Raw genomic sequence first — 26,502 nt, 5'->3', positions numbered from 1 at the left:
GTCCTTGAAACGTTCAGCTTCTCACATCTACAATTTACTACCCTCCAGGGCTTGGATATTGTTCAGGTATATCTACTGAGTTGTTCATATTGCCACCTACAATACATGCGCCCGGTGCGCTGTGCGTAACACTTCAACCTCCAACACATGCACGGGTGGTCACCATTCCCAACATGCGATTTAACCTAAGTTCACTGGGGTTAGGCTCCCTCTATGCATCAGTGATCTCTTTTTACTCGGGCCAGGAGTCGAGTTTTATAACGCATCATCCTGTTCTCCCACCATCGTACCCGCTAGCAGTGCGCAACCCGTATCTGTCAGCATGGATGCCCAGCGACCGAGTACAGCAATTGCCCAATGCCGAACCCCAATTCTGGGCTGGCCAGGAGCTAGGCTGGTCCGTAATTGTCCGGGTAAATGGCCAGGCATATAGTCTGATGGGCGTGCCAGACGCGGACGCAAGCAATATCCGCCCTGCGACGGTGCGGCGGGCTGAGTTTACTGCTACGCATTCAATATTTGAACTCGCGGCCGGCCCAGTGGCAGTCACGCTCGATTTCTTGTCGCCGGTGTCGCCGTCAAACTATGTTCGGCAGTCACTTCCTTTTAGTGGGTTATGCGCAATATATTACAGTGGATTTATTGGCTAACAATGGCAGGTTATTTAACTGTACAGATATCTGGATCGCACGGTCACGATATCCATATTTATTCGGATATAGATGCCAGGTGGACTGGCCAAGAAAGCCACTCACAACGCAGCTTCGAAGAGCAAGACGGCCTGGCCATTTACTCGCTCACAGTCGAAGACGCACCGGTGTATGCTGAGGCGGATGACATGGCTCTTTGGGGCTCAGCAATTCTCGCCTCTCGGCCTTCTAACTTCACTCGATTGTCCGCCCTCTCCGGAAGTCCCAAGAACGTACGAGGTCTGTTCGTCAAGGACGGTGAACTATATGGCGAGGATGAAGCCTGGGGCGCGGGAAGTATTGTCGCGCTGGCTCACAATCTCGGTAAAGTCACTGGTGGGCTTTCTGTGAACTTCGTAGTCGGGTACGAGAGAGAAGCTGCCATCAACTATCTGGGAGAAGCGTACACAGGCTTTTACCGTGCTGAGTACCCGACCACATCGAGTGCCCTCTCATTCTTCTTCAATGACTACAGCAGCGCATTGCTAGAGTCCTTGAAGCTTGACCAGGAGCTGCTCACATTATCTGCTGCCGCTGCGGGTCCCAAGTATGCGGATATCCTGGCTCTTTCAACCCGACAAGCGTACGGAGGCATCGACTTGGCCATTCCCAATGGCTCTCTCGACACCAGCCAGGTTTTGGCTTTCATCAAGGAGCTTTCGAGTGATGGAAATCTCAACACAATCGATGTGATCATGCCTGCCTTCCCAATTTATTACGTCATGGATCCGGATTACATCCGGCTGTTGCTAGAGCCCGTGATGAAATACCTTGCTGCTGGTCGCTGGCATTTGCCATACATGATCCATGACCTTGGCACTCATTATCCCAATGCCATTGGCCACGACGATCAGGAAGCAGAGCCAATGCCCATCGAGGAGTGTGGAAATTTGCTTATCTTAGCTACTGCGTATGTTCGAGCCACTGGCGATACCGACTGGACTTCGCAGTACATGGCGGTTTTCCAGAAGTATGCAGATTACTTGGTGGACCATAGTGTCGATATTGCCAATCAGCTATCGTCGAATGATGCAGCTGGACCTCTCGCCAACGAGACGAATTTGGCAATCAAGGCTGCAGTTGGCCTCAAGGCGTTTGGGGAGATAAGTGGAGATGGGTTCTACTCCCGTATTGGTGAGCAGCATGCAAAAATTTTCTTCCAGCAAGGCCTAGGAACAGACAAATACCAGACACATTTCGTTCTGGAATACCCTGACTGGCCAGATACTTGGAAAACTCCATACAATCTCTTCCCAGATGTATTGCTGGGCCTGGAGACATTCTCCAACGCTGCCTATCAAATGGGAAGTAACTTTTTCAAATCTGTTCGCGGTGAATATGGTGTCCCTCTCGATAATCGCCAGGACTGGGCCAAATCAGATTGGAATATGTGGCTGGCTGGTACCTTTGAGGCGAGCACCAGGGACGAGTTTGTCGACGACTTGTGGTCATTCATGACCAACGGAAAACATAACTGGCCTTTCTCTGATCGGTATATTGCGACTTCTGCGCACGGACATGAGCCAGGAGTTCCTATCTTGTGTCGCGCCCGTCCGACTGTTGGGGGGACATTTTGCGTTGTTAGCACTGAAGGGCCCTCGATCCATTCAATCTTTATCGTGTCAGCATGGAGCAGTGCTGGAGCCTGTGGAAAAGAAGCTGGATCGGCAGCAATATCTGTTTGGAAATCATATCGAAGAACTTTGATACATGTTATCGTGTTATAACTATCACCATCTGCGCTATAGAGGACATAGGATAGCTACATACCTGATAGTCAAGATACCTTGAGATTGAATTTAAGCTTCTTCAGTCTGTTTTGCACGGATATATGAGAGTACTTGCTCCAGATGATCGGGCAAGGAGAGCCTGTCTCACTTCCAATGTTAGACTATAACAAGCTCAGGGCGAGATTGTGCTTTGTCTCGGGCCAATATGAAGGAAAAAACAAAAAGAAACAATATCCCAGTAGCAGCCAAGAGTAATACAATGTAGTCAAATCAGTCAAATCAATCGATTTAAATCATTTAATTAGTTCAAAGGCCCCATGCATGAATATCAACAGTTGTTTGTATGTTGTACTGCCCAGGGGCAGCTTACCTAATCTTCATGTCACGCCTGCTGCTTCATCGATGAGAAAGTGAATCTTCGACATCTTTTTCCCTCGACACCACCTTCATCCTTTTCCTTCCTTTATTTCCCTTCTTTCTCCCCTCCTTCATCTTCACCAGTCACTTCATATCCTCCCATCCACGTCTATCTAATTTCGACAACCCCATGGCTTCTGTAGGTGGCTCCTTAACCTTACCTCCCCTCGCATTTGCGCACCCCAGCTTCTAATCGCGATTAATACCATACCTTAAGATTTCTGAGAGCTTGGCTAATATGATCACTTCCTTCTGATTTCTAGCCCCGCCCCAACTTCGGTGCTCAAGGCTACCCTATCTCGAATGGTGCCGCTGCGGGCCCTGTCCCCGGTGCCACGCCGCTTCTCCCCAACAATGGCCGAGTGATTCAGAGCGGTCCGACACGGATCTTGTGCATTGCAGACGTGCGAGGTAATTACATTCTGGCAATGATTTTCTTGGCAAAGTGACACAGTATTAATTGGACCCATAAAACAGGCAACTTGAAGTCTCTTAACGAGCTCGCGAAGCAGGCTCGCGCGGACCATATCATTCATACAGGTGACTTTGGTTTCTACGATGACACTTCCCTCGAGCGAATTGCGGACAAGTGAGTATTCTTATTCTTCCGAAGCTTTTCGCCGCGTGTTTGCTGCCCAACACATTCGCCTCGCCGGGCACCAAAATATACTGGACAGCATCAGCTAATCTCGAATCTACGAACAGGACATTGAAGCATGTGGCGCAATATTCCCCCCTCCTCCCCGAGAATGTGAAACGGTCCATCGCACAGGTATCTCCCCAGCAGTCAATTAAGCAGCGCTTCCCGCCTGAGCAATTGCCCCTCTCAGAGCTCTCTATGCTACTGGACAAACGTATCACCCTTGATGTCCCGGTCTACACAGTTTGGGGTGCCTGCGAAGATGTGCGCGTGCTGGAGAAGTTCCGCTCGGGTGAATACAAGGTAGATAAACTACACATTATCGATGAAGCCAACTCGCGTCTTCTCGATATCGGCGGTGTGAAGCTCCGTCTGCTAGGTTTGGGAGGTGCCGTCGTGATGCATAAGCTTTTCGACAATGGTGAAGGAAAGACGACTATTGCCGGCGGCCAAGGTACCATGTGGACCACACTTTTGCAAATGGGCGAACTCATTGACACTGCGAACCGCGTCTACGACCCCTCCGAGACGCGTGTCTTCGTCACCCACGCTTCCCCTGCCCGCGAGGGCATGCTGAACCAGCTTTCAGTTACACTCAAGGCCGATTTCTCCATTTCGGCTGGTCTGCATTTCCGTTACGGTTCCTCATACAATGAGTTCTCTGTGAACCCGTCTTTGGACCACTATCGCGGCAAGCTTGCTGCCTCCAAGGCATCATTTAACGATGTCTGGGAGACGGTCCGAATTGAAGTTGAGGCAGCTATCTCCTCTAATGACGGACAGAAGACTCTCTTAGAGAATGCCCTAGATGTTGTTCAGAAGATGCCTTCCATTGCCAATGGCGGTAATCCGTTCGGCGGCCCCGTTGCCGCTGGTAATGCTGCTGGACAGGTCGACGAGAGTGCGTTCAAGAATATGTGGAACTTCAACTTGGCGGATGCCGCGTTCGGATACCTCGTACTGGAGGTTGAAGGTGGGCGCATTGCAACGGAAATGCGGGCTCAGGGATTCAACTTTGCCCATCGCACTGGTAAACCCCAGGCAGGTGGTGCCCCTCAACCTGTCTCCAGCGGTCTCCCAACAACCACTGCATCGCCCGCCCCGACAGGCGCTGCCCGAACTCCCGTCGTGGCTCCCCAGTTCGGCCAAGCCCCTCCCGCCCGTGCGCCCATTCCTCAGGGCCAGAAGGGACCAAGAGCCTCCCCTGTTCCCGTGATCCCCAAGACGATTAGCCCCCAGCCCTCTGTCGCCGCCTCTGCTCAGCCCGCCGGGGAAGAGAAGACTACAGCTGCCGACACTAACGGCACCGCCCCGCAAGAAAAGCCAAGTGAATCACCTGCACCTCGGGCCGAGAAGAAGCCCGCAAATGCTCTTTTCGTAACAAGCGCCGAAAGCGAACAGGCTGTCCGTGACCTCATCCCTGAAGAGGACAGATCGAAGATCACTAAGATCGAAAAGCTCGGCAAGTACAACCACGTTGTGACATTCCCGGGCGCCGAAGAGGCCAAGGCGGCTATGGACCACCTGCCTATTGAGCTGAAGAAGTCTGGTCCCACTCCCCATGGTCAGCCACGTAAGCCCAACTTCAAGTTTTTTGAGGACCGCGGCACCCGTGCTGTTGGCAATGCCGGGACTTGGCAGTCCAGCACCCGTGGTGGCATCACTACCGGTCAGCGTGGGTACCAGAGCGCCAGTGACAGCGACGGTGGTCGCCGTGGTGGATTCGGTGGCCGCGGCCGCGGCGGCCGTGGCAGTGGCGAGCGAGGCCGCGGTGGTCGTGGAGGAGGTCGGGGTGGCTTCAAGAGCGGCCCAAATGACTCTCCTGCCCCCTCAAGCGACAAGCCCGTCGCATCCGGCGATGCCTGATCGGTGACATTGAAATTCCTGTCTCATATTGTTCCCCCGGCTATCGACGCTGTCTCGATCTTACACACCTGATACTCTAATTCTTTTGTGTCTTTTTTTTTATCTCGTCCCATTTTTTTGCGTTTTTGACTCTGATAGCGCTCAATCTTTTATGTTCTTTGTTCTCAAGTCTGGTCAGGGACAGGACATGAACGCGAATTGCAGCGTTGATCTGGACTCCGAAGTGAGAGACCTTCGGTGAGCTCCAGACAGTGTTCTTTTTTCTTTGTTTGCAGAGGGAGGAATGGATGCAGGAGAACATCATCAAAAAGAAAAAACAGAAAAGAAAAAAAAAGAAACAGAATACACCCTTTACCTCTTTTCTCTTTGTACTTTAGTTTTATGTCCGTGGACCACATCGATACCCTTACAGCTTTCTTCTGGAGTCTGTAGACCTACAAGATTGCTATATGTACTCCGTACTCATTCTCGCATACAAGTCTTCCTATTACCGTATGTTCGATCTAGCTGGCCTGGTAGATATGTGTCAAGTGACAGAGTAGGGAGATCAATTGCACAGATTGTGTACAAAAAAAGAAAAGTACATTGAACATCCTAAAGCAGAGCCATCCTGTCCCGGCTGCAAAGGAAAGTAGTATATCAAGTTCACCATATTCCCTGTCCGTACAATAGGCATGGGAAATGCCATCCCGTTAAAATCTCATGGCCAGTGTGCGACATTGGCCAAGTCCCACGGTGCGGATCAAAACACAGAGTGAAACAATCAAATCGCAATTATTACTGTTGCAAGAGAAAGAGAGAGAGAGAAGAGCATAAATAGGGAAATGTGGGAGTGAAAAGAAAAGAAAAGAAGGAATGTGCTGTCCCCTTGGGACGGGACCCTGATAGATGGCCACTATGGCATTGACAAAAAGATTCGCTTTCAAATCAAATATCCATTGAATTGGATGTTATTTCTCCCCTCCTGTGAGTTTTCCTCTTTATATCCTGTGTTGTATTCATGACGCCGAGAAAGATTCCTCCCATAAATGACAATCGATGATGGGTATGCGTTGAAATCAAAAGAGCGCAGGTATCAATGGGTTGGTGTTGGTCCGTGAGTCGTGAATTAAGCCCGAGTATGAGTTGTGATGAGGGCAGCAGTGATGGTGAGCGTCCTCGAAGCAACCGCTACTTGGCTCGCCCCATAATGTCGTCAACGTCATTCTGGTTCACGACTACACCACCCTCAGAGCATCGGGCCTTGGTGCGAAGCTCAGAGCAGAGATTGTCAACATCGATCTCGCCATTGCGGAATCTTTCCATAGATTGAAGACGATCCCTAGAGAAGAAGAATAAGTCAGTCATCCAAAAGACACATTGTTGAATAGTTATGTGAGCATAGACATACCATATTTTCGTGCATGACAGCATCTGCGATTGGTCTTCACCTGGAACGACCTCATCTTCCTCGAGCTTGCTATCAATCTGGGCAACGAGGTTCTTCTTGGGTGCCGCGTCGGTGGCGACCTCGGACAAGTTGTGGGAGGGACTGCCTAGGTCCGGCAGAGGGAATGCTTCATTGAAGAAAGAGCCGAAATCTTGAGACAGGACAGCCTCCTGGGGCTCTCGCCAGTCACCAAAGAGCACCGGGTCGAACTGGCCGCCATTCTGGTGAGCCAACCAATCAATACCTAGGTCCTGAGAATCCACGCCCTCGGCTGGGCCATCCACTGGGGTTGGCTGGCCGCTTGAAACACTCTGGGAAGTGGATCGAACCGCTGGGATGGGATTTCTGATGTTGCCGCAAGCCATTCCAAGTTGTTCACAGAAGGATTTCTCGCCATCGGTGGTGACATGTCCACCGCAAGAGTCACCGGGTCCAAGTTCACGGTGCTGTCCATCTGGAGGGGTGTTCAGACTTGGTTCTGGGGAAGTGCCATTCGATGACAGTATCTGGCTCTGGTGCGAGTCGGATGAAGACGACGGAGAATTCTCCGAAGTAGAGTTATCATTCGCGGAAGATTTGAAGCCAGGGTAGGCTGCTTTGACGGAAGCGGCGCTGTTGGAAGTTCCGGTGGACTTCGATTTGTTCGACTGGGCAAGTGAGTTCGATCGAGACGAAGGACTGTTCAGACTGTCGCGACCCAAGACACCAGGTGCCTGAGGGATGATGCTATTCGGTTTGGATTGGTCGTTCTTGTTGGCTTGTCCGTTGAAGAGATGACCACCAGGCAAATCGCCGAACTTGGGGAAATCGAATAAAAACTCATTGTTTTGGAGGCCATAGGCCCCCTTGGAATGGGCACTCGGAATGGAATTCGAGCTCATAGCCGATATGGCGTTTCCTGATCCCGAGGCCATCCAGGAAAGGCGCTTTCGGTACTCACGGAGTTCGACCTGCAATCGCTCGACCTGAGCACGCAGCAAGCCATTCTCCTGGTTTGCCATGTCCGATGTCTTCTGCAGCCTTTCCACCGAGTCCTCCAGATCTTTCAAGTGCTTCTCCTTGCGTTCGCGGAAGGCTCGCTGGGCAGCCCGGTTTTGGGCCTTGCGCTTCTGCTCAATTACGTCAGTTCACGACTCTAGTCCCAGCAACTTCCACGTGCAGCAGGATTGGCATACCGTAGTAGGCTCTGAAGTCAGTGGCTTTCTACCAGGCTTCTTGGCCTCACTTTCCCTACGCTTCTTGCCGGTTTCCTCCCCTTCAATGTCCGATTTCCCGTCGAGAGACTTTCGCTTCCCGCCAATATCATAGTCGGCCGATCCCGGTAGGTCACCAATCAGATCGGCGGAACCCGGGAAATCGAAATCAACTTCCGGGGAAAATCCAGGAAAGGGCTTTCATCATCCCCAAACCCGAAATTGTTGGCATGGGCATTGTCAAACCCGCCCGAGGGAGGGGCGCTACGACCATTCGAGGAATTTCCGTTGGGGCTCTGAGAGGACTTGATTTGGGGAGAGCCACTTTGAGGCCTTTGGCTGGGATTGTTGGAAGATAGAGCGGCGAGCAGGAGATCTTGTTGGTTTGGGGAAAGGTAAAGACTTTGCTGGTATCGTTCGTAATCACCCATCGTGGCGGTCTACTTCCAATGGATAGAGGGGCTGACGAGGAGGAAGTGTGACGGAAATTGAATGGGTTTCAATCCAGAGTCCAACCGGGCCTCCCGCCCGTGACAGATATTGATGGATGCCGTAAAACGACGAGGGATGTGAGGATGACTCAATCCTCGCAATATAACTTCACAGCTTGGCCGGATCTGCGAGTGAACAATCTCAACAATCCGATGTTGGATCTTTATCAGTCGCAAGAACCGAAGAACAATAGAATTCCAAATTTGGGGGAGGCGATATTTGGGGGCGATATTGGATATGGAGGGGGAAAAAGGAAGAAGAGGTTCTAGTCACAAGAGGGGCCTGAGGCGAGGACAGATTCCCCGCTAGTCAAATTGCGGTCGAAGTGTGGCTTAGGCAACCACGAGGCTGATATGGACAGATAGAAGGCAAATGGGATTCCAAGATTGAAGACCTGCAGAATGTACGAGAAATGATGAAAGAGAGAGTATGACTGGAGGACTAGAGAGGAGGGGGGGAATGGGCGATCAGGGAAGGGCGGTGAGCGGTTTCGATGATATTATTGGCTGATGACATATTTGCTTTGAAATCAATTTCTCTTCTTTTTTTCCTTCTCCACTTCGAGTAGCTTCTCTTGAGCCCTAAATGACTTTAATCTACTACAACGCATACTATACTAAAGGTACTATAGGGACTACTGTTTCGACGGAATTGGATCTGACTGTGACTCTTCTGACTCATATCTTGACTTGGCATAGGTTCGTTCATACACTCCATGTGTATGGAGTATCGGAAATTGCAATCTGCTTATTCTGTTATGTCTCCGGGGGTCTGGCCCCACGTCCCAATCCCCGGTCCGATATGCTTGAGGGATCAGACCATCTCTAACTAATGACGCCACTTCTCATCCCCATGAAAAAAAAGGGGTTATCTTGGTTATGCATGTCTTTAGATAACATACTCCATAGCTTTAGAGAAATTTAGATGTTAATACCTATATGCATATCCCCATCGATCTGCAGAAAGTGGATTCGGATGTGCTTATCGCAGGTCTATGATGTATGCGATACTGTAGGATAATGACCTTAATGTACCTATTTACATATCACAACAGAACCAAAACATGCCTTCTGATCTAGATATAAAACAAGCTTAATTTACCCATCCCAACATTTAACTAACGCCTTGGCCACATACCAAGCTTACCTAGTACTCTCTCCATGCACGAAGTGGCGCAAAACTGTGCATATACTAAAGGCGGAGTAAAAGGCGGTAATAAAATCCACGTGATCAGATATGAATTTGCCATTTGCGATAATTATTTCTCCGCAACCTTGGAATCCACTCACTTCCTCATACGCGTCCAACTGATCAAGTTCCTTGTATCATTGTCTAACTCGAACAATTCTTCCAATATCTCATCATGGCTGATCTATCTTCCTTGGAGACAGATTTGACGGAATGCAAATCTCAGGTGAGTTGCAAATCAAACCCTCACCATTTCGCCGTGACCCACCACTAACTTAAACCCAATAGATTGAAACTGTCACATTAGGCTTGGAGGTAGACCCTGATAATGTGGAACTAAACAGCCTCAAATCCGAACTCAAAGAATACATTACCGTTCTCCAAACTCAGATTGCCGAACTCAAGCCAACTGCGCCCGCCAAACCAGCTCCCAAGGGCCGATTCAAGGAGGATGGTCCCCCAAAGCCTTCTGAGCAGCCAGAAGCACCTGCTGTAGCTCCTACTCCCCTATCGTTCTCGGTGAACGACACTGTTCTTGCGCGCTGGGTCTCCGGCGATCACGGTTTCTACCCAGCCAAAATTAACTCCATCACTGGCTCATCAACCAACCCAGTGTACCTTGTCACATTCAAGTCATATGCAACTGTGGAAAACTTGACGGCCAAGGATATCCGACCCATCTCTGGCACTGACTCGCGAAAGCGCAAGGCTGATGGAACCCCAGGCAGTTCGGCACCTCCCTCGCCCGCTCTCCCTCACCCCGGTGTCATCTCCGCCGCGGCAGATATCAACCCCGCACTAGCTACCCAGGCTCGCAAGGAACCCAACAAGGCCAGTGATGGACCGGCTCGTCCCGCTAAGATGTCCCGCAAGGTCAAGGCGAACAAGGAGCTCGAAGAAGGCAAGAATAAGTGGAAAGATTTCGCTGCGAAGACCAAGGGCAAGGGCAAGGGTGCGTTCGGCAAAAAGGAGAGCATGTTCCGCACTGGTGAGGGCGTCAATGCACGAGGTATGGATTTCCTATACATTATTCTTCTCGACTCTGTGGATGCTAATTGGTCTTATCTCTTTAGTGGGATTTACAGGTTCGGGACAAACCATGCGCAAGGATCCGACCCGGACCCGCCACGTTTACCAACATACCGATGATGACGGCTATTAGGTGGCATGTTTATGTTGCCAGGCCCGCAATTGTGATGATACCCCTTGATCGGATGGCTTCGGCAAATTTTTTTTTCTCACATGTGACATCTCGTGATATCTCTCTGGGTTCTTCTCATATTTGTTTTCATCGCTAACTGAATCACGGGCGATGCAGACGCAGTGTATTTGTCTCCGTTTTGAGACTCGGAGTTCCTGTCCATAGAAATGCGGTTAAGCTCGGAGTTGGTCATTTCTATGTTTGTATTATTCTTTTTTTTTTTCTTTGAATGAAATCATGAGCATTTCGAAAGGATATCTATCCATGGATATATCTTAGGCCTTTCAACGTAGACTAATCACTATGTACGCTGTTCTCTAGCTAGACATGAACCTATATTTTAAAAATCACTTGGAATTCAACCTCGACCTGGTTCTGCCAAGAAGAGGGAGAGGTCAGTTCTATTCGAGCCACGATAATAGCCAAATCAGTGCCTGACGTTAGCGCCAACTGGAAAGGTACTTGGGCTTTTGTTGCGTGACCCGTGCGGGGGACCAACCTTGGAATGTACCGCACGGCTCCGCCTTCACGTCACTCACTTCCGAAAAGCTTTGCTCTATTACTTACTCTATCGCACCTTCTATCTAGCCATCGAGCTTGAAATACTGGTTTTAATCTAATATTCCACATTGAACCATATCATCCGATTGTCCTTCAAATTCGCACTCCTTGCCGCCAGCTCCTGGGCTCGGCCAGCGACCTTCCCCACACGGACCGATCATTGCATGGCCAACCTTCAGTACTGAAAGCGTCGCCTCCCCAGACGTACTAATTGAAGACTGGTATCAAGGGTCCTTCCCATTACCACACACGATCCTTCCCACAAGATGCGGTTGCCTAGGGCTATCGCTGCCATAGTTGGGCTGGGCTCTTTTGCGCCAACGCTTGTCGGTGCACAGGGCGAAACCAAAATCCACGAAAAGGGCCGTTGTGCTATTCGAGGCCATTGTGGAAAGCAGTCTATTTTCGGGGAGAACTACCCTGTCCCGATAATGACCTGGCGCAACAACCAGAAGACGCGGTGCGCCAGAAGTTGGTAAATCTGTGTGGCAGCAAATGGAGCGAAGGCCCGGTCTGTTGTCTGAGATGAACAGGTAAGTCATCCCGGCCTCCGGTTTCAACAATTTTATCGTGACCGTATTCATTGTTCTATCATGCTGATAAAACCATAGATCGATGCGCTTTCAAGTAACCTCAAACTAGCGGAGGGAATTATCGCATCCTGCCCCGCCTGCCGAGACAACTTCTTCAACATCTTCTGTACCTTTACATGCTCTCCTGACCAGTCACTTTTTGTCAATGTCACCAAGACAGAAGAAAACAGCTCTGGCAAAAGACGCGTGACCGAATTGGATAATGTCTGGTCCGAGGAGTACCAGAGCGGCTTCTTCGATAGCTGCAAGAACGTAAAGAACGGTGCTTCGGGCGGAAAAGCCATCGACTTCATTGGCGGTGGCGCGAAAGACCATACCCATTTCATGAAATTTCTAGGCGATAAGAAGTTTCTGGGAAGCCCGTTCCAGATTAACTATCACACGGAGCCCAGTGGGTCTGACCCGCAAGGAATGAAGGCTTTGTCAATAAAGCCAAAGGCCTGCAATGATGAGGACAAATCATTCCGATGTTCTTGTGTTGACTGCCCGGATGTGTGCCCGGAGCTGCCCGCCATCTCTCCCCACGAGGTATGCCATGTAGGACTGCTACCATGTCTGTCTTTTGCCGTCATACTCGTTTATTCCATCTTTCTCTTGTTTGTCATTGCTCTCGCGAGCTATTTCACATATAAGGAACGCCGGTTCCGCAAACCAGAGCGGGTGCGCTTGCTGCAAGATCCCACTCCCAGCGATGATGAAGACGAAGGGGAAGTCATGCACCGTGGGGGATATATGGAACGGTCACAGGGAGTGTACAAGCTTAACTCCGTGCTATCAGCCTTGTTCCATCGAATTGGTGGTGCTTGTGCGCGGTTCCCAGCAATCACAATATCTGCCAGTGTCATCGGAGTGACGCTACTAAGCCTAGGGTGGCTGAGCTTCACCGTTGAAACGGACCCGGTGCGACTCTGGGTGAGTCCGTCATCTGCAGCCGCCCAGGAGAAAGATTTCTTTGACCAGAGCTTTGGTCCATTCTACCGAGCTGAACAGGCATTCTTGGTGAATAACCGCCCAGAGAACGACTCACGTCCGCTTCTGGACTACGAAACTCTCACCTGGTGGTTTGACGTCGAGTCTCGCGTGCGACGCGTGATCTCACTGGGCCAATCTCTCAACTTCGATGACGTTTGTTTCAAGCCGACCGGAGAAGCCTGTGTCGTGCAGTCGGTCACTGGGTATTTCGGCGGTTCTGTCTCGAACCTTGACCCGGATACATGGAAGGACAGACTCAGCCACTGCACAGAGTCGCCTGGAGACCCTAGCTGTCTCCCGGATTTCTCGCAACCCCTCAAGCCCGAAATGATCCTTGGTGGATATGACGACACAGGGAATGTTCTGGATGCCCAGGCACTCATTGTGACCTGGGTGGTAAACAACTATGCACAGGGAACAGAAGAAGAAGCAAAAGCCATCGATTGGGAAAACACATTCCAGGCCGTTCTCGGGGTAGTCCAAGAAGAGGCTGCCGAACGAGGCCTTCGCGTGTCTTTCAACTCCGAGGTCAGCTTAGAACAGGAACTGAACAAGTCTACCAACACAGATGCGAAGATCGTCGTCATCAGTTATCTGATCATGTTCTTCTACGCCTCAATGGCCCTGGGTTCGGTCACAGTTACCTGGAGGTCTCTGCTGACCAACCCGTCCAATGCTCTTGTCCAGTCTAAATTTACACTGGGGACTGTCGGGATCATCATTGTTTTGATGTCTGTTTCTGCATCAGTCGGGTTGTTCTCGGCAGCGGGCGTCAAGGTGACCTTGATCATTGCTGAAGTTATTCCATTTCTGGTCCTGGCAGTGGGAGTAGACAATATTTTTTTGATCGTGCACGAATTCGAGCGAGTCAATGTTAGCCATCCCGATGAAGAAATCGACGAGCGAGTTGCCCGAGCGGTTAGTCGAATCGGACCTAGCATCTTCTTGTCTGCTTTGACAGAGACGGTGGCTTTTGCCCTGGGCGTCTTTGTTGGTATGCCTGCTGTCAAGAATTTTGCCGCATACGCAGCCGGTGCTGTCTTCATCAACGCCATCCTGCAAATTACCATGTTCATCTCCGTCTTGGCTTTGAACCAGAAACGGGTGCAGAGTCTCCGTGCCGACTGTGTCCCTTGTCTTACTGTACGGAAAGCAAACTCGTTCGGCTTCCCCGAGGAAAGCTTCGACGGACAGGAAGGGGAGAGTGTTTTGCAGGCCTTCGTTCGTCGGGTCTACGCGCCTTTTCTCCTGGATCGTCGTGTGAAAGTTGGCGTTGTCATATTTTTCTTGGGTCTTTTGACTGCCGGTCTTGCTTTTATCCCCGAAGTTCCTCTTGGGTTAGATCAGCGGATTGCGCTTCCTAGCGACTCGTACCTGGTTTCGTATTTCAACGACCTGGATTCATACTTTGACGCGGGGCCTCCGGTCTACTTCGTGACCCGCAATGTGAACATTACCGAACGAAACCACCAACAACAGCTCTGCGGACGGTTCACCACTTGCGATGAGTATTCGCTTTCCTTTATTCTCGAACAAGAGTCTAAACGTCCAGATGTTTCTTATCTTGCTGGCTCTGCCGCTAGCTGGATTGATGATTTCTTTTATTGGTTGAACCCTCAGCAAGACTGTTGCAAAGAAAATGGCAAACTTTGTTTCGAGGATCGCGTTCCTGCCTGGAACATCTCTCTCTCGGGGATGCCAGAAGGCTCTGAATTTGTCCATTATGCCAAAAAATGGATTGAGGCTCCCACCGATGCCTCTTGCCCCCTTGGTGGCAAAGCGCCCTATAGAAATGCTGTGGTCATTGATGACAAGTATAATACGATCAATGCCAGTCATTTCCGAACTAGCCACACGCCCCTTCGGAGCCAGGATGAATTTATCGAGGCATATATTGCAGCTCGCCGGATTGCAGATGGCATCTCACAGGAGCACGACATCGATGTCTTCCCATATTCCAAGTTCTACATCTTCTTTGATCAATACGTTTCCATTGTGCGACTTACCGGTACCCTTCTTGGGTCGGCTGTGGCTATCATCTTCGTCTTGACCTCTGTGATACTGGGGTCCATAGCCACGGGTGCTGTGGTTACAACCACAGTGGTTATGATAGTGGTCGATGTCATTGGCACCATGGCGATCGCCGGTGTCTCCTTGAACGCTGTGTCTCTTGTCAACTTGGTCATTTGTGTGGGCATTGGTGTTGAGTTCTGTGCACACATTGCCCGAGCATTTATGTTCCCCGCTCGACCCATTATGGAGAAGGTGCCCGTCGAGTTCCGTGGTAAGGAAGCTCGAGCATGGGCAGCTTTGGTCAATGTTGGTGGAACTGTCTTCAGCGGTATCACTGTGACAAAACTTCTAGGAGTTTGCGTCCTGGCATTTACTCGGAGCAAGATCTTCGAGATCTACTACTTCCGTGTGTGGCTTGCCCTGGTCATTTTTGCTGCTACCCATGCTCTCATCTTCTTACCAGTGGCTCTCAGTTACTTTGGCGGCGGTGGTATGTGCAAATTGACCCATCACTATTGAACAAATGAACTCTGCTGACAGGATTTAGGTTACTTTGACCCTGCCTCCGACGGTGGCCTAGAGGCCAATCTCGCTTCACGTGGCTACCGCTCATCGCTAGTTCATGATGATTATGACTCTGATGAATATTGATGCCTCGGTTGTTTGGGGCTTTGTTAGTGTGTGGGTCTTCTGGAAATCACCGAATGTACGGCTGCTGGTACATAAAGCACTTGTGAACCGGGGTTATTTCGCTGAAGGACAGTTTGCTCTCCATGGAACAAGATGGATGAAAGAGGAGTTTTTTTGGATCGAAGGTGGTTTTTTTCCCCTTAATTAATGTTCTCTGTTTTTCTCTCAACGTGGGAAATACCTGTACTCTTCTGAGGCATAGAGGTTCTAGCTACAACATACATTAGGTATACGGAGTAGCTGGTATAGTATACTATTATCATGTCCCTGCACACTTTATAACACGAAGCAAATGGTGTGAATGATCGATATAATCAAATCAATAAGATAATATCCCAACATCTCAATACTAATCTCAATATAAAATGAAGTCCAAAAGGAAATCTCTGCCCAAATTCCCGCGTATTGACAATTGTTCCCGCGCTAAACTCAATTAGGAACCAGCCCACTCCCCTAAATTTTTTTTTTCCCTTGTTCTCTTTTCTTTTCTCTTCCCCCACCACTCTCCTTTTTTTTCTCTTCATCTTCCTCTCTCTTTCCTTTTTCCTTCCTGTCAATATTGCTTTGTGATACCCCTTTTGAGTTGTTTGTCTGAGACAGACTGCTCAATCTTTGTTCCTGTGGCCTAAGTCTCTTAGAGACCTGGGGCAACTGAACCCGTCCAAGAAAGAAGAACCAAGGAAAAGAGAATCACCTGAAGATCTTCCTATTTCCCCTTCCATCATGGATCAACAGCGATTCCTGCAGCAGTTGCAGATTATCCTGGATCGTGAGTTCGTCTTGCAACGTCGAAGCCTGTGTTTCGTCTCGCTGACCCCTTCATGTAGCCTCCCAGGGAAACCTTAAGGGGGCCACCGGAGTCTTGCAAAAGGAGTTCTACAACAAGCCCGAATCCCTTGTATTCCTTATCCAGCTCTGCACTAGCCATGATGACCAGAATCTGCGCCAGCTCTCTTCTGTGGAGGCCCGTTCGCTCGTTTCCAAGCACTGGCTGAAGGTTCCCGCCGATCAGAAGCCCCAGATCCGTGAGCAGCTCCTTCGCTCCACCATGGGTGAGAGCTCATCTCTCGTTCAACACTCTATCGCTCAGATCATCTCCGCTATTGCCAAGATCGACTTGAACGACGGCGAGTGGGCTGACCTGCCTAACCTGCTCCTGCAGGCTGGTAACAATGGCAACGCCGCTGAGCGTGCTGTGGCCATCTACATCCTCTTCACCATCTTGGATACTCTCGGTGAAGGCTTTGAGGAGAAGTTCCAGGACCTCTTCAACCTCTTCAACAAGACCATCCGGGACCCCGAGAGTGCCGAAGTTCGTATCAACACACTCATGTCGTTGAGCAAGCTTGGTATGCACCTTGACTCGGAGGAGGATGAGGCTCCCGTCAAGGCCTTCCAAGAGATGGTCCCTGCCATGGTCGCTATCCTCAAGGACTCCATTGAACGGCAGGAGGAGGACCACATCCTGCAGTCTTTCGAAGTCTTCCAGACTCTGCTTGGTTGTGACCCTGCCTTGCTGACTGTCCACCTCAAGGACCTGGTCATCTTGATGAACCAGATCTCTGCCAACACTGAGGTGGATGAGGATGTTCGCACCCAGGCTATCAGCTTCCTGATGCAGACCATCCAGTACCGCAAGCTCAAGGTTCAGGGTATGCGAATTGGCGAGGAACTCACCCGCACTGCTCTCCAAATCGTGACCGAGCTGGGCGATGCCGCTCCTGGTGATGATGACATCACCCCTGCCCGTTCCGCTCTCGGCCTCCTGGACATGCTCTCCCAGAGCCTGCCTCCCAGCCAGGTCGTTGTCCCCTTGCTCCACGCGCTGGGTCAGTACTTCAACAACGCCAACCCTGACTACCGTCGCGCTGGTATCATGGCCCTTGGCATGTGTGTTGAGGGTGCCCCCGACTTCATCAGCACCCAGATGAAGGAGATCTTCCCTATGGTCCTCCAGCTTCTTGCTGATCAGGACCCCAAGGTGCGCCAGGCTTCGTTGCACTCCGTTGCTCGTCTCGCAGAGGACCTCGTTGAAGACCTCAGCTCCGAGCACGCGCGCCTCATGCCCTTGCTCTTCCAGAACTTGGCAAGCGCCATGCAAGAGTACAAGGGCGAGGAGGAAGGCCCTACACTCGATATCATCAAGGCCGGTATCAGTGCCATTGATGCTGTTGTTGATGGTCTGGATGAGAAGGATGTTTCTCCTTACCAGGCCGAGCTTGTTCCTATCCTGCACAACCTTTTCAAGCACCCCGATTTCAAGATCAAGGCCCTTGCTGCCGGTGCACTTGGCTCCCTCGCCTCCTCTGCCGGAGACTCCTTCCTCTCATTCTTCGATGAGTCGATGCATCTCCTCCAGGAGTTCGCTACTGTCAAGGACAGTGAGGACGAACTTGATCTCCGTGCCAGTGTCACCGACTCCATGGGTGAGATGGCCGCCGCTGCTGGTCCCGAGCGTTACCAGCCGTACGTTGAGCCCCTCATGCGCGCCACTGAGGAAGCTCTGCACCTCGGTCACTCCCGTCTCAAGGAGAGCACATACATCTTCTGGGGTGCCATGGCCAAGGTCTACGGCGAGCACTTCGCCCCCCTTCCTTGACGGTGTCGTGAAGGGCCTATACGATTGCATTGAGCAGGACGAGAGTGACCTGGACGTTGACCTTGGCAGTGCTGCTAAGGACCTTGTTGGCCAGGAGGTTACCTTCAATGGCCGCAAGGTCAAGGTCGCAAGTGCCGAAGACGAGGATGACGGTGATATCGAGGATGTTGATCTCGAGGACGAGGATGAGTGGGATGACATTACCGCCACCACTCCTCTCTCACTCGAGAAGGAGATTGCTGTCGAGGTCATCGGTGACCTTGTCACCCACACCCGCAGCGCCTTCCTGCCCTACTTTGAGAAGACCATTGAGCATGTGATGCCCTTGTGTGAGCACCCTTACGAGGGCGTTCGCAAGAGCACCATCAGCACCCTGCACCGCTCGTATGCTATGCTTTTTCGCTATCGCCGAGGAGAATGGCCAGATGCCCAAGTGGCAGCCCGGTCTCCCCTTCAAGTTCAGCCTGCCAAGGAGGTCCAGAAGTTCGGTGAGATTCTCATGACGGCCACTGTCAAGATGTGGACCGAAGAAGATGACCGGTACGTTCCACCCATCTTTGCTTTCTTTCTTTCCCTTGCCCAACCATTTCTATGATGATTTTTTCCGCTTAACCCAGCTCACTTTGATGCGCCAAAGGCGTACTTGATGTAAACGGCGAAGTCTACATTCTGAGATTTACTTCTACCATTGCCTCATTATCTATCACATGTCGATTCAATGCCTTGATTGCTGACCGATAATTAATAGTTCTACTGTGGCCGATATCAACCGCAACATGGCTGAGAACCTGCGCTTCTGCGGTCCTGCGCTCATTGCCAATGAGACCATGCTTCACAATGTGATCCAGATGATCACTGATATCATCACCAAGCAGCACATCTGCCAGGTGGAGTTCGGCCCTGAAGAGGAGACACTTGAGGCTGGTGAGGAAACTTCCGAGTTCGACTGGATCGTTGTCGACACTGCCTTGGACGTTGTCTCTGGCATGGCTGCTGCCATGGGCCAGAGCTTCGCTGAGCTCTGGAAGGTGTTCGAGAAGACCATTCTTCGCTACGCTGGTAGCAGTGAGTCTCTTGAGCGCGCCACTGCTGTCGGCGTTCTCGCTGAGTGCATCAACGGCATGGGTGCCGCCGTGACTCCCTTCACCTCTGTCTTCATGAAGCTGCTCCTTCACCGCCTCGCCGATGAGGACTCTCAGACCAAGTCCAATGCTGCCTATGCCGTTGGTCGCTTGATTCAGCACTCCAACGCTGATGCTGAGATCATCAAGGAGATCCCCACTATCCTCTCCCGCCTCGAGACTTGCCTTCAGATGAACGTCTCGCGTCTGCAGGATAACGCTACCGGCTGTGTCAGCCGCATGATCTTGCGTTACCGCGACAGCGTCCCCATCAAGGACGTTCTGCCTGCCCTCGTCAACATCCTTCCCCTGAAGAACGACTATGAGGAGAACGAGCCTCTGTACCGCATGATCTGCCAGATGTACAAGTGGGAGGATGCCACCATCCGCGAGCTCACCCCCAACCTCCTTCCCGTCTTCCAGGCGGTTCTCACCGGCGATGAAGATCAGCTGGAGGATGAGCGTCGGGCCGAGCTCATTGAGCTTGTCAAGTGGCTGAACCAGATGCAGCCCGGTGCCGCTCCCTGGGTGGAGCAGCTGTAAGCCGACTGCTCTGTTATGGATTGATGAATAAAAAAGGATTTATTTAATGGATAGACGGATGGCTTGGAAGCCTGAGATGACTAGACGATACCCCAGTCACTGCGGCGATGATTGATGAACCCCCTCAAAAGTTGCTGCTGTATATACTGTCAATGACTACATACTTTGATCTTCAACTTTTATTTTTTATTTCTTTCTTTTTGTGTAGAATTGTGTAGAAGTGTTTAGGCTATATACGTACCTGTGCCTTCTTTGTAGTTCCTGTCGTGTCGTACATCACAGTGTCTCAGCTCCGGCGACTGAGATTCACCTCGATACCAGCCTGCCGCATGAAAAAGCTATTATGCGTCATCCAATCCCTCTCCGGGTGAGCCAGCTTGATATCGTACCGTGAAACAATTGTTGCAATCACCTTATACACCTCCAGCAAACCAAAGTGCTTCCCGATACAACTGCGGCTTCCACCACCAAAACTAAGGTCAGCCTTGTTCATCGATAGCAAACGTTCCTGGAACTCGTGTTCGGTCTCGCGTGTCTCATCGCGGAGCCATCTCTCCGGGCGGAACTCTTCGGCATCTTCCCCCCAGATAGACGTATTGCGCCCTACAATATAGGGATTCATGCCCACTATAGCCCCTGCAGGAACGAGGCTTCCATCCGGGAAGGCAAGTCCACCTTCCGGCACGTATCGCTCCAGGAGCATGGCGACACCGGGATGACATCTCATTGATTCCCGTACCACGGCATCTAGGTAAGGGAACTGCTTGGCGGATTTGTAAGATACCACCATGCTTCCAGAAGTATGGTCGTGGGCGGGAATCTCGGTCCTTAGACGCCCCCAGATGTGAGGATGTTTCAAGGACATGTACAATGCCGCGTTAATGGTGACGCTTGTTGTATCGGCCCCTGCAATCATGTTGAGCAGTAGATATGAGATGATTTGTGTGTTATCGACCACGTCTGGGAATTTCTCCTTGGCCTCGATGAATTTGTCCAGGAAGTCGGGCTTGTTGGGATCATGGTAGTCGGTGTCCTTGTTCTGAAGTCGGTCCATGAGGTGCTGGGCTGATATGTTGGCGACGGTTCCGAAGGACGGCGGGCCGATTCGGTGGATGGGATTTTTGTCCAATAAATGATCTAGAATTGGCATTTGTCCCACTATGGAAAAGTAGTCCATGGTGACATTCGCAATGCGTAGGGACTCGTCGAAGTCGCACCCTTTTTCCAGGTATCCAATGGGCTGGCTGAATGTGGCCTTGCCAACCACGTCCCAGGTATCTGGACGATCGATAAGTCCTGGGAAGGATGATGTACAGGGTTCCAACTTACAGTACGCAATCCATTCACCTAGGTCGCACGTTTTAGTTGGGTTGGCTGAATCGATGAATTTCCCCTCCAAGCGTTGGCACAAGTAGGAAATCATATCATCGATATGAGACTCTAGCGGAAGCACCCCAGTCAGGGAATAATATTTTGAGATGGGCCGCTTCATCTGCGCATGCAACTTGGGATTGCACTCGCTGAAGACATTGTAGATGATTTTGCCGTTGTCTTTGACGCTACTGCCATGATAAAACTCGGTCTGTCACACGGGCTATGGTTAATACTAGTAAGTAATAACTGGTAAGAACACACCTTCAGATACTCTGATTTGACATTGTAAATCGTCTTGACCAACTCGGGGATATCCAGGTCGAGCACGTTGGGACCAATGCGCACCACCGGGCCGTACTTCTTATGCAGCTCGTGGATGACCACATGGTACTTTCCCTGACGAACATGTAACATGCGCCATAGATTTGTCCACCCTGAGACATGAGAGGTCAATACGGTACGGGATCCTACTGCCAAATCGATATTTAGAAGGACGGGTAGCCTCACCTGCGAGGAAGGGACCGGGATAACGGCGTAGCGGGGAGAGGAGATATGTCGTCAAATACCAGATCGGCAGGGCTATGAGAAAGCCATACCCAAGCAGAGCGGCATCTTTATCCCCGTAACCAAACATGTAAACGGAAAAGGCGCTCTTTCAATATGGTGTAGGGGTATTTGGCTTGGGGAGTTGGATATCCGTGAACCCGCAAAAATCTGCGATAGACAATAATATTATACAACGTAGACAGCCCGTGCACGTATACCCCTCACAATGCTGATCCCACGTGGCTCCATACAAAAGGGCGAATCAAAGGAAGGTAGGAAGATCCCTTAGACTCCATAATGCTCTAGATGAAGGATTTACCCCAAACGGGTTATCCTCCGGTGACAGTTGTCGAATGGGCTGTCGCAGGGGCCCGAAAAGCACTAAAAGCACAAAAGTACGAGATATGGAGTATGCAATATCCAATCGGGAGTGTCCAATTACCTAGGTAGCTCTTTGGACTCCATAAGCGCTACTATGCTACTACCGGCCGTTTTCAATCTAAACGTTACCGTCTCATGTCCTTGGCTTAATATACAATATAGGCGCATAATTAGGTATTACCCGAATTATAATATAGCAGTGGATGACCCGAATTAGTTAAAATTAGCGCCATAGCGTTGTCGCTGTTTACTATAATCTCATACGGAGTATAAAGGCTAATTTAACCGGCTTGCTGTATCTGAAAGATCCTCAGACTCTATACACAAGTCTATATCATTAAGCTGGGTGCATTTCAATATGGATCTCAATAGATCAGCTTGATTGTGTTCCATCTCCCACAGTTCTATTGTCCGAGTCACACCTTTGGATGTATTTTCGATATCCTCTTCAAATTTGGCAGACCTCTTCCCCCCTATTTAATTGATTATAAAGTATTCACTTATACTACCAGGTTAGTTATATGGAATTCACACTAAAATAAGTCCAAGGGAGATAGGATATAAATCCTGACTTTTGTATGTAATACATATTTATACCTAGGTACGGATGGACAAATGTAGTAAGATACGTATGTTCTAACCTTGGAAGGCCTTATATACCTATATATTCCTGTGATTTCTATTTTGATGTAAAAGAGTGTTCTAACTATTTTACCTACCGATTTAAATCTTTTCCAAGTATGGAAGTTAAGAGGTTTAAGTGGGAACCTTTTACAGATTGAAATATATATATATATATGGCTGCCTGCTGAGCCTTTTTTCACTTTTCTCTTCATTTTCCCCAACCCCCCCACTGCTTTCAGCCCTACAGCCTTGTTTCGTCTTTTGAAGGTATGCTGATTCCTGAATTTTCAATCTTTTTTTTTTCTCCGGACTTGACTAACACTCATAGAAGCCTCTGCCACCATGACCGTCACGTCTGTTTCACTCCCGTTCGACTGCACCCTTCCTTCCAGCTCCGGTAGCTCCATTAAAAAGCCCATCAAATCCGTCTCCAAGCCATGCTTTGGTTGTGACTGCGGCGATGAAGAGTGCGACTGCTGCATATGCACTGTGATGTGAGGCTGTCATCCGTCTCAATCTCGATATGATCTGGGAATCTCGGAGGTGCATGGTCTGAGTACAGGAGGCATCCAGACTAGGAAACCATACGGAGACAGGATCGGGATCCAAGGGGATTGATTGGGACTGCGTTTAATTTTTATTTCCCGTTTTTGATGGTCGGGTATTCATGCGATACCCCCCAACACCAATTGATCTATTGTTCACTCTGTTTTAACATTTTACATGGGCTCAGTAATCATATGTGCACATATACTATAACTAATTGATATACCTGTATAGGTACATACCTACATACCTACATGTACGTATGCAGTCAACCAAGTCTATAATCCTGATTATTACCTGCCTGAGGCATCAGGCTGAATCAGCGGCAATTTTGTCAGCGGCTTTCGGGGGTTCCCACGTGGGCATCTTTGAGGCTTAATTTCCTAACCTCCCCCCCTTGGCGAAATACAATGTATCCTGCATCTAATACGTCTAATGCTTCTGAAGATCAGCCGAGGACACGGACTGCTCGTGCCTGTGATTCGTGCTATAAAAGAAAGGTAGATCCGTTCATCGACTCTTCACGGCGTCGCTAAACTGGTCAGATCAAATGTGATGCTGCGGTTCCGCAGTGTAATTGGTGCAGTCACCATAATATCCCCTGCACATTCGACAGAGTGGTGCAGAGGAAAAGGAAAAACGTCGACGATGAGGGGTGAGTCTGTACCCTCGAGCTTGTTCTTCTATGTGTCTGACGAAAGATAAGACGCCCCAAAGTGTCACGGCTATCGGAGCGAATTAGTCGCATCGAGCAGCTTCTTGCAGAGAACTTAATGAGTGATCAAATCTCAGGTATAGTGTCTGTTCAATATGCGGAGGAGCCATCCCCAGACTAATTGGCAAAAGTGCCTGGAGACTCGCCTCAATCTTTTGAAGCCAACACAACGGCCAGCAGCTCCCCAAGTAACACGCAGCTTCAAGACTCATCGTCAGTGCGAGTTCACTTTGCGGGAAAAGAGCTGGGTGTCATCAGTTTACTCACGGGCACGCCGTTCCTCTTTCCCGAGGGACAGGAATGGATCAAAGCTCGCACCGGACAACCCCTTGCAATTGACAAGCTTTGTCCAGAACGAGCACCTTGGGATAAAGAGCGCGGGCAAACCTTCAACACTGTGCTGATGAACATAAACATGAACACTTGCAATCCCTATGAACTTCCCGACTGGAGAACAGTGCAGGTGTACTTCCAAGCATATAAGAACTCCAAGGTGATGCGGCGCGTCTTTCCCGTTATAGACCCGGATCTTTTTGAGGAAACCATCAAGACAGCTTACAGCCAATCACCATCTACCTTCAGATATGGCCAGGCCAGCGCCAGAGTTTGTGTCATTGCATTTCTGACCTTTGTTTCTCGCCTCCCCGACGTCAAGCGTTTTGTCAGCACGACTGCAGCGACGGCACCAGTTGATCATGATCTACTTGCCACGAAAGCACAGTTCTTTATGCCTCAAGTATTACAAGAGTCTGCCAGTCTGAGACGCAGCGCAGGCTATTACGATATTGGTAAGTGAGCCGCTCTGGTGTAGGATTCCGATAACTGACCGGTGAACAAGACTCTCTTCGAGCTATCTTCGGGAAATATGCGGGCAACCAACTACTATGCGGCGGTTGCTGCGCGGCTCATTTTCATGCTTGGTGGCAATCTCTCTAGTAGTCAGGCCGTCTCAACGGATACCCGCAGCCAGCAAAAGCATTCACAGCTACGGAATCTATTCTGGATTTGCTACACGATTGATAAGGACCTTGCACTGCGCACGGGTCAACCACCTACTATCACTGACGAAAATTGCGATCTGACACTTCCGCCGGGCTATCTCGATCGAGCATTCTTGGACGTGGAAGACCATGAGGCCCCATGGTACGGTCCCGTATTTCCATTCGACTTGCGCCTGAGTATCATCAAAGCCCGAGCGCATCGAGAGCTGTATTCAGTCAGCTCTATGCAGAAATCGGACGCCGAGCTGCTCAAGTCAATCCGAGAACTCGATGACGCGCTAGAGGAATGGCGGCTGTCAGTCCCTCCTAAATGGCGTCCAACCGTGTCCTTTTCTTCCGAGACCTCAGATCCAAATATGGGTATGCACACTGTCATGCTGCGCCTGAACTACCACCTATGCATGACTATCATCCATCAAGCAAGTGGAAGATGCAAGGCGTGGATGCAGGGACAAAGTGGCATGATGGATGGTGTGAGTTCAAGTATGGCACTTTCGGTAGAGGCCAGTCGATCAAGTCTATGTTACCTGGAGGCGGCAGAACATGTGGTAGTCGACGGGGTTTTTTGGTATGTGATTGTCGTGCTAACCCGTGGACAGGAACGCAAAGCTAATCCGTCTCAGGACTCTAATCTTCTACCCCATGTCCGCGCTGCTCACCATCTTCTGCAGTATTCTTCAGAACCCATTGGACCCATATTCGCGCGAGGACTTGGGCCGATTGAATGTCGCCACGGTTATGATTGAGCGCATCTTCTCACGGAAACTGCCCGCAACTGAGCTCGTGCACTTCAAATTGGTCGCCGATTTCATTGTGGAATTGAAGCGATTGGCCGAGTGTGCCATCGACAAGGCCTGGGCGGAGCAGCGTGCTGCGTCTCATTAATTTGCACATTGTTTCCTTCCTATTGATTTAAGGGTCGATATCATTGGCTGCACTTTAGCGTGAGGAGTTTTTGGCTACGGTACTTAGAATAGACGAAGATATTAATATAGATAAAAGAACGGTCATTTGGATGGCATTGGGTAGAGATGGTCAGAGTGGTGTTCAATGGAATGATATCTCATATATGATCCAGCCAGTAGCTGTAAGCAAGAATTCCCGGCAGAAATTCACGAATGTTGCTGGCTTCTCAGGTGAGTGTAATGGGATTCTGATGGAGCCAGTCTCGGATAGTCCAGTGTTTCTGAAACGGGGTGCTGTTGGTGGTATCGGGTCGTTATAACACCGAAGAGTGTCCCAAGATATTGGCGTAGTCTAATATCTGCCTTGGGATGATGCGAGCATTCGACGATTCGACCGACACCCGTGGACATCAGGGTGTCTTATATAACAGGCCAGTGAGCGTGCGTCCCATGAGACGCCTGTGATAAGAGAA

General features: G+C 50.1%; 8 protein-coding genes across 8 annotated transcripts; 6 read left to right on the top strand and 2 right to left on the bottom strand.

Annotated features, from left to right (window-relative positions):
• Positions 1 to 173: 173 nt before the first annotated feature.
• N7519_008152 (putative glutaminase) lies at positions 174 to 2,416 on the top strand (the record flags this gene model as incomplete). The annotated part of the gene is made up of 2 exons (XM_057294928.1): positions 174 to 609; positions 660 to 2,416. 2 exons carry the CDS (start codon positions 174 to 176, stop codon positions 2,414 to 2,416), a joined length of 2,193 nt encoding a protein of 730 aa, XP_057142810.1.
• Positions 2,417 to 2,966: 550 nt separating this feature from the next.
• Positions 2,967 to 5,342, top strand: N7519_008151 (uncharacterized protein; the record flags this gene model as incomplete). The annotated part of the gene is made up of 4 exons (XM_057294927.1): positions 2,967 to 2,975; positions 3,100 to 3,247; positions 3,314 to 3,425; positions 3,542 to 5,342. 4 exons carry the CDS (start codon positions 2,967 to 2,969, stop codon positions 5,340 to 5,342), a joined length of 2,070 nt encoding a protein of 689 aa, XP_057142809.1.
• Positions 5,343 to 6,512: 1,170 nt separating this feature from the next.
• Positions 6,513 to 8,395, bottom strand: yap1 (putative bZIP transcription factor AP-1/Yap1; the record flags this gene model as incomplete). The annotated part of the gene is made up of 4 exons (XM_057294926.1): positions 6,513 to 6,663; positions 6,733 to 7,880; positions 7,947 to 8,060; positions 8,120 to 8,395. 4 exons carry the CDS (start codon positions 8,393 to 8,395, stop codon positions 6,513 to 6,515), a joined length of 1,689 nt encoding a protein of 562 aa, XP_057142808.1.
• A 1,424-nt stretch (positions 8,396 to 9,819) lies between these two features.
• N7519_008149 (tudor domain-containing protein) lies at positions 9,820 to 10,806 on the top strand (the record flags this gene model as incomplete). Its single annotated transcript, XM_057294925.1, has 3 exons — positions 9,820 to 9,870; positions 9,933 to 10,653; positions 10,718 to 10,806. The coding sequence occupies 3 exons, from the start codon at positions 9,820 to 9,822 to the stop codon at positions 10,804 to 10,806; spliced, it is 861 nt and encodes a 286-aa protein (XP_057142807.1).
• Positions 10,807 to 11,672: 866 nt separating this feature from the next.
• Positions 11,673 to 15,635, top strand: ncr1 (sphingolipid transporter NCR1; the record flags this gene model as incomplete). Its single annotated transcript, XM_057294924.1, has 4 exons — positions 11,673 to 11,877; positions 11,932 to 11,939; positions 12,018 to 15,474; positions 15,532 to 15,635. 4 exons carry the CDS (start codon positions 11,673 to 11,675, stop codon positions 15,633 to 15,635), a joined length of 3,774 nt encoding a protein of 1,257 aa, XP_057142806.1.
• Positions 15,636 to 16,397: 762 nt separating this feature from the next.
• On the top strand, positions 16,398 to 19,937 carry N7519_008147 (putative importin beta-4 subunit; the record flags this gene model as incomplete). Its single annotated transcript, XM_057294923.1, has 4 exons — positions 16,398 to 16,443; positions 16,502 to 18,240; positions 18,287 to 18,813; positions 19,022 to 19,937. The coding sequence occupies 4 exons, from the start codon at positions 16,398 to 16,400 to the stop codon at positions 19,935 to 19,937; spliced, it is 3,228 nt and encodes a 1,075-aa protein (XP_057142805.1).
• Positions 19,938 to 20,223: 286 nt separating this feature from the next.
• N7519_008146 (cytochrome P450) lies at positions 20,224 to 21,945 on the bottom strand (the record flags this gene model as incomplete). The annotated part of the gene is made up of 4 exons (XM_057294922.1): positions 20,224 to 21,215; positions 21,267 to 21,519; positions 21,573 to 21,745; positions 21,819 to 21,945. The coding sequence occupies 4 exons, from the start codon at positions 21,943 to 21,945 to the stop codon at positions 20,224 to 20,226; spliced, it is 1,545 nt and encodes a 514-aa protein (XP_057142804.1).
• A 1,259-nt stretch (positions 21,946 to 23,204) lies between these two features.
• Positions 23,205 to 26,009, top strand: N7519_008145 (putative C6 transcription factor; the record flags this gene model as incomplete). The annotated part of the gene is made up of 6 exons (XM_057294921.1): positions 23,205 to 23,329; positions 23,995 to 24,063; positions 24,115 to 24,200; positions 24,255 to 24,859; positions 24,962 to 25,692; positions 25,748 to 26,009. The coding sequence occupies 6 exons, from the start codon at positions 23,205 to 23,207 to the stop codon at positions 26,007 to 26,009; spliced, it is 1,878 nt and encodes a 625-aa protein (XP_057142803.1).
• Between the last annotated feature and the right edge of the window lie 493 nt (positions 26,010 to 26,502).

This window comes from Penicillium mononematosum (genome assembly GCF_028829835.1).
Source record: "Penicillium mononematosum strain IBT 11891 chromosome Unknown utg000005l:1.0-9366267.0:1.0-9372171.0, whole genome shotgun sequence".
Taxonomy (NCBI): domain Eukaryota; kingdom Fungi; phylum Ascomycota; class Eurotiomycetes; order Eurotiales; family Aspergillaceae; genus Penicillium; species Penicillium mononematosum.
The sequence above is the reverse complement of the archived record's forward strand: the minus strand, read 5'-3'. Positions and strand labels throughout refer to the sequence as shown.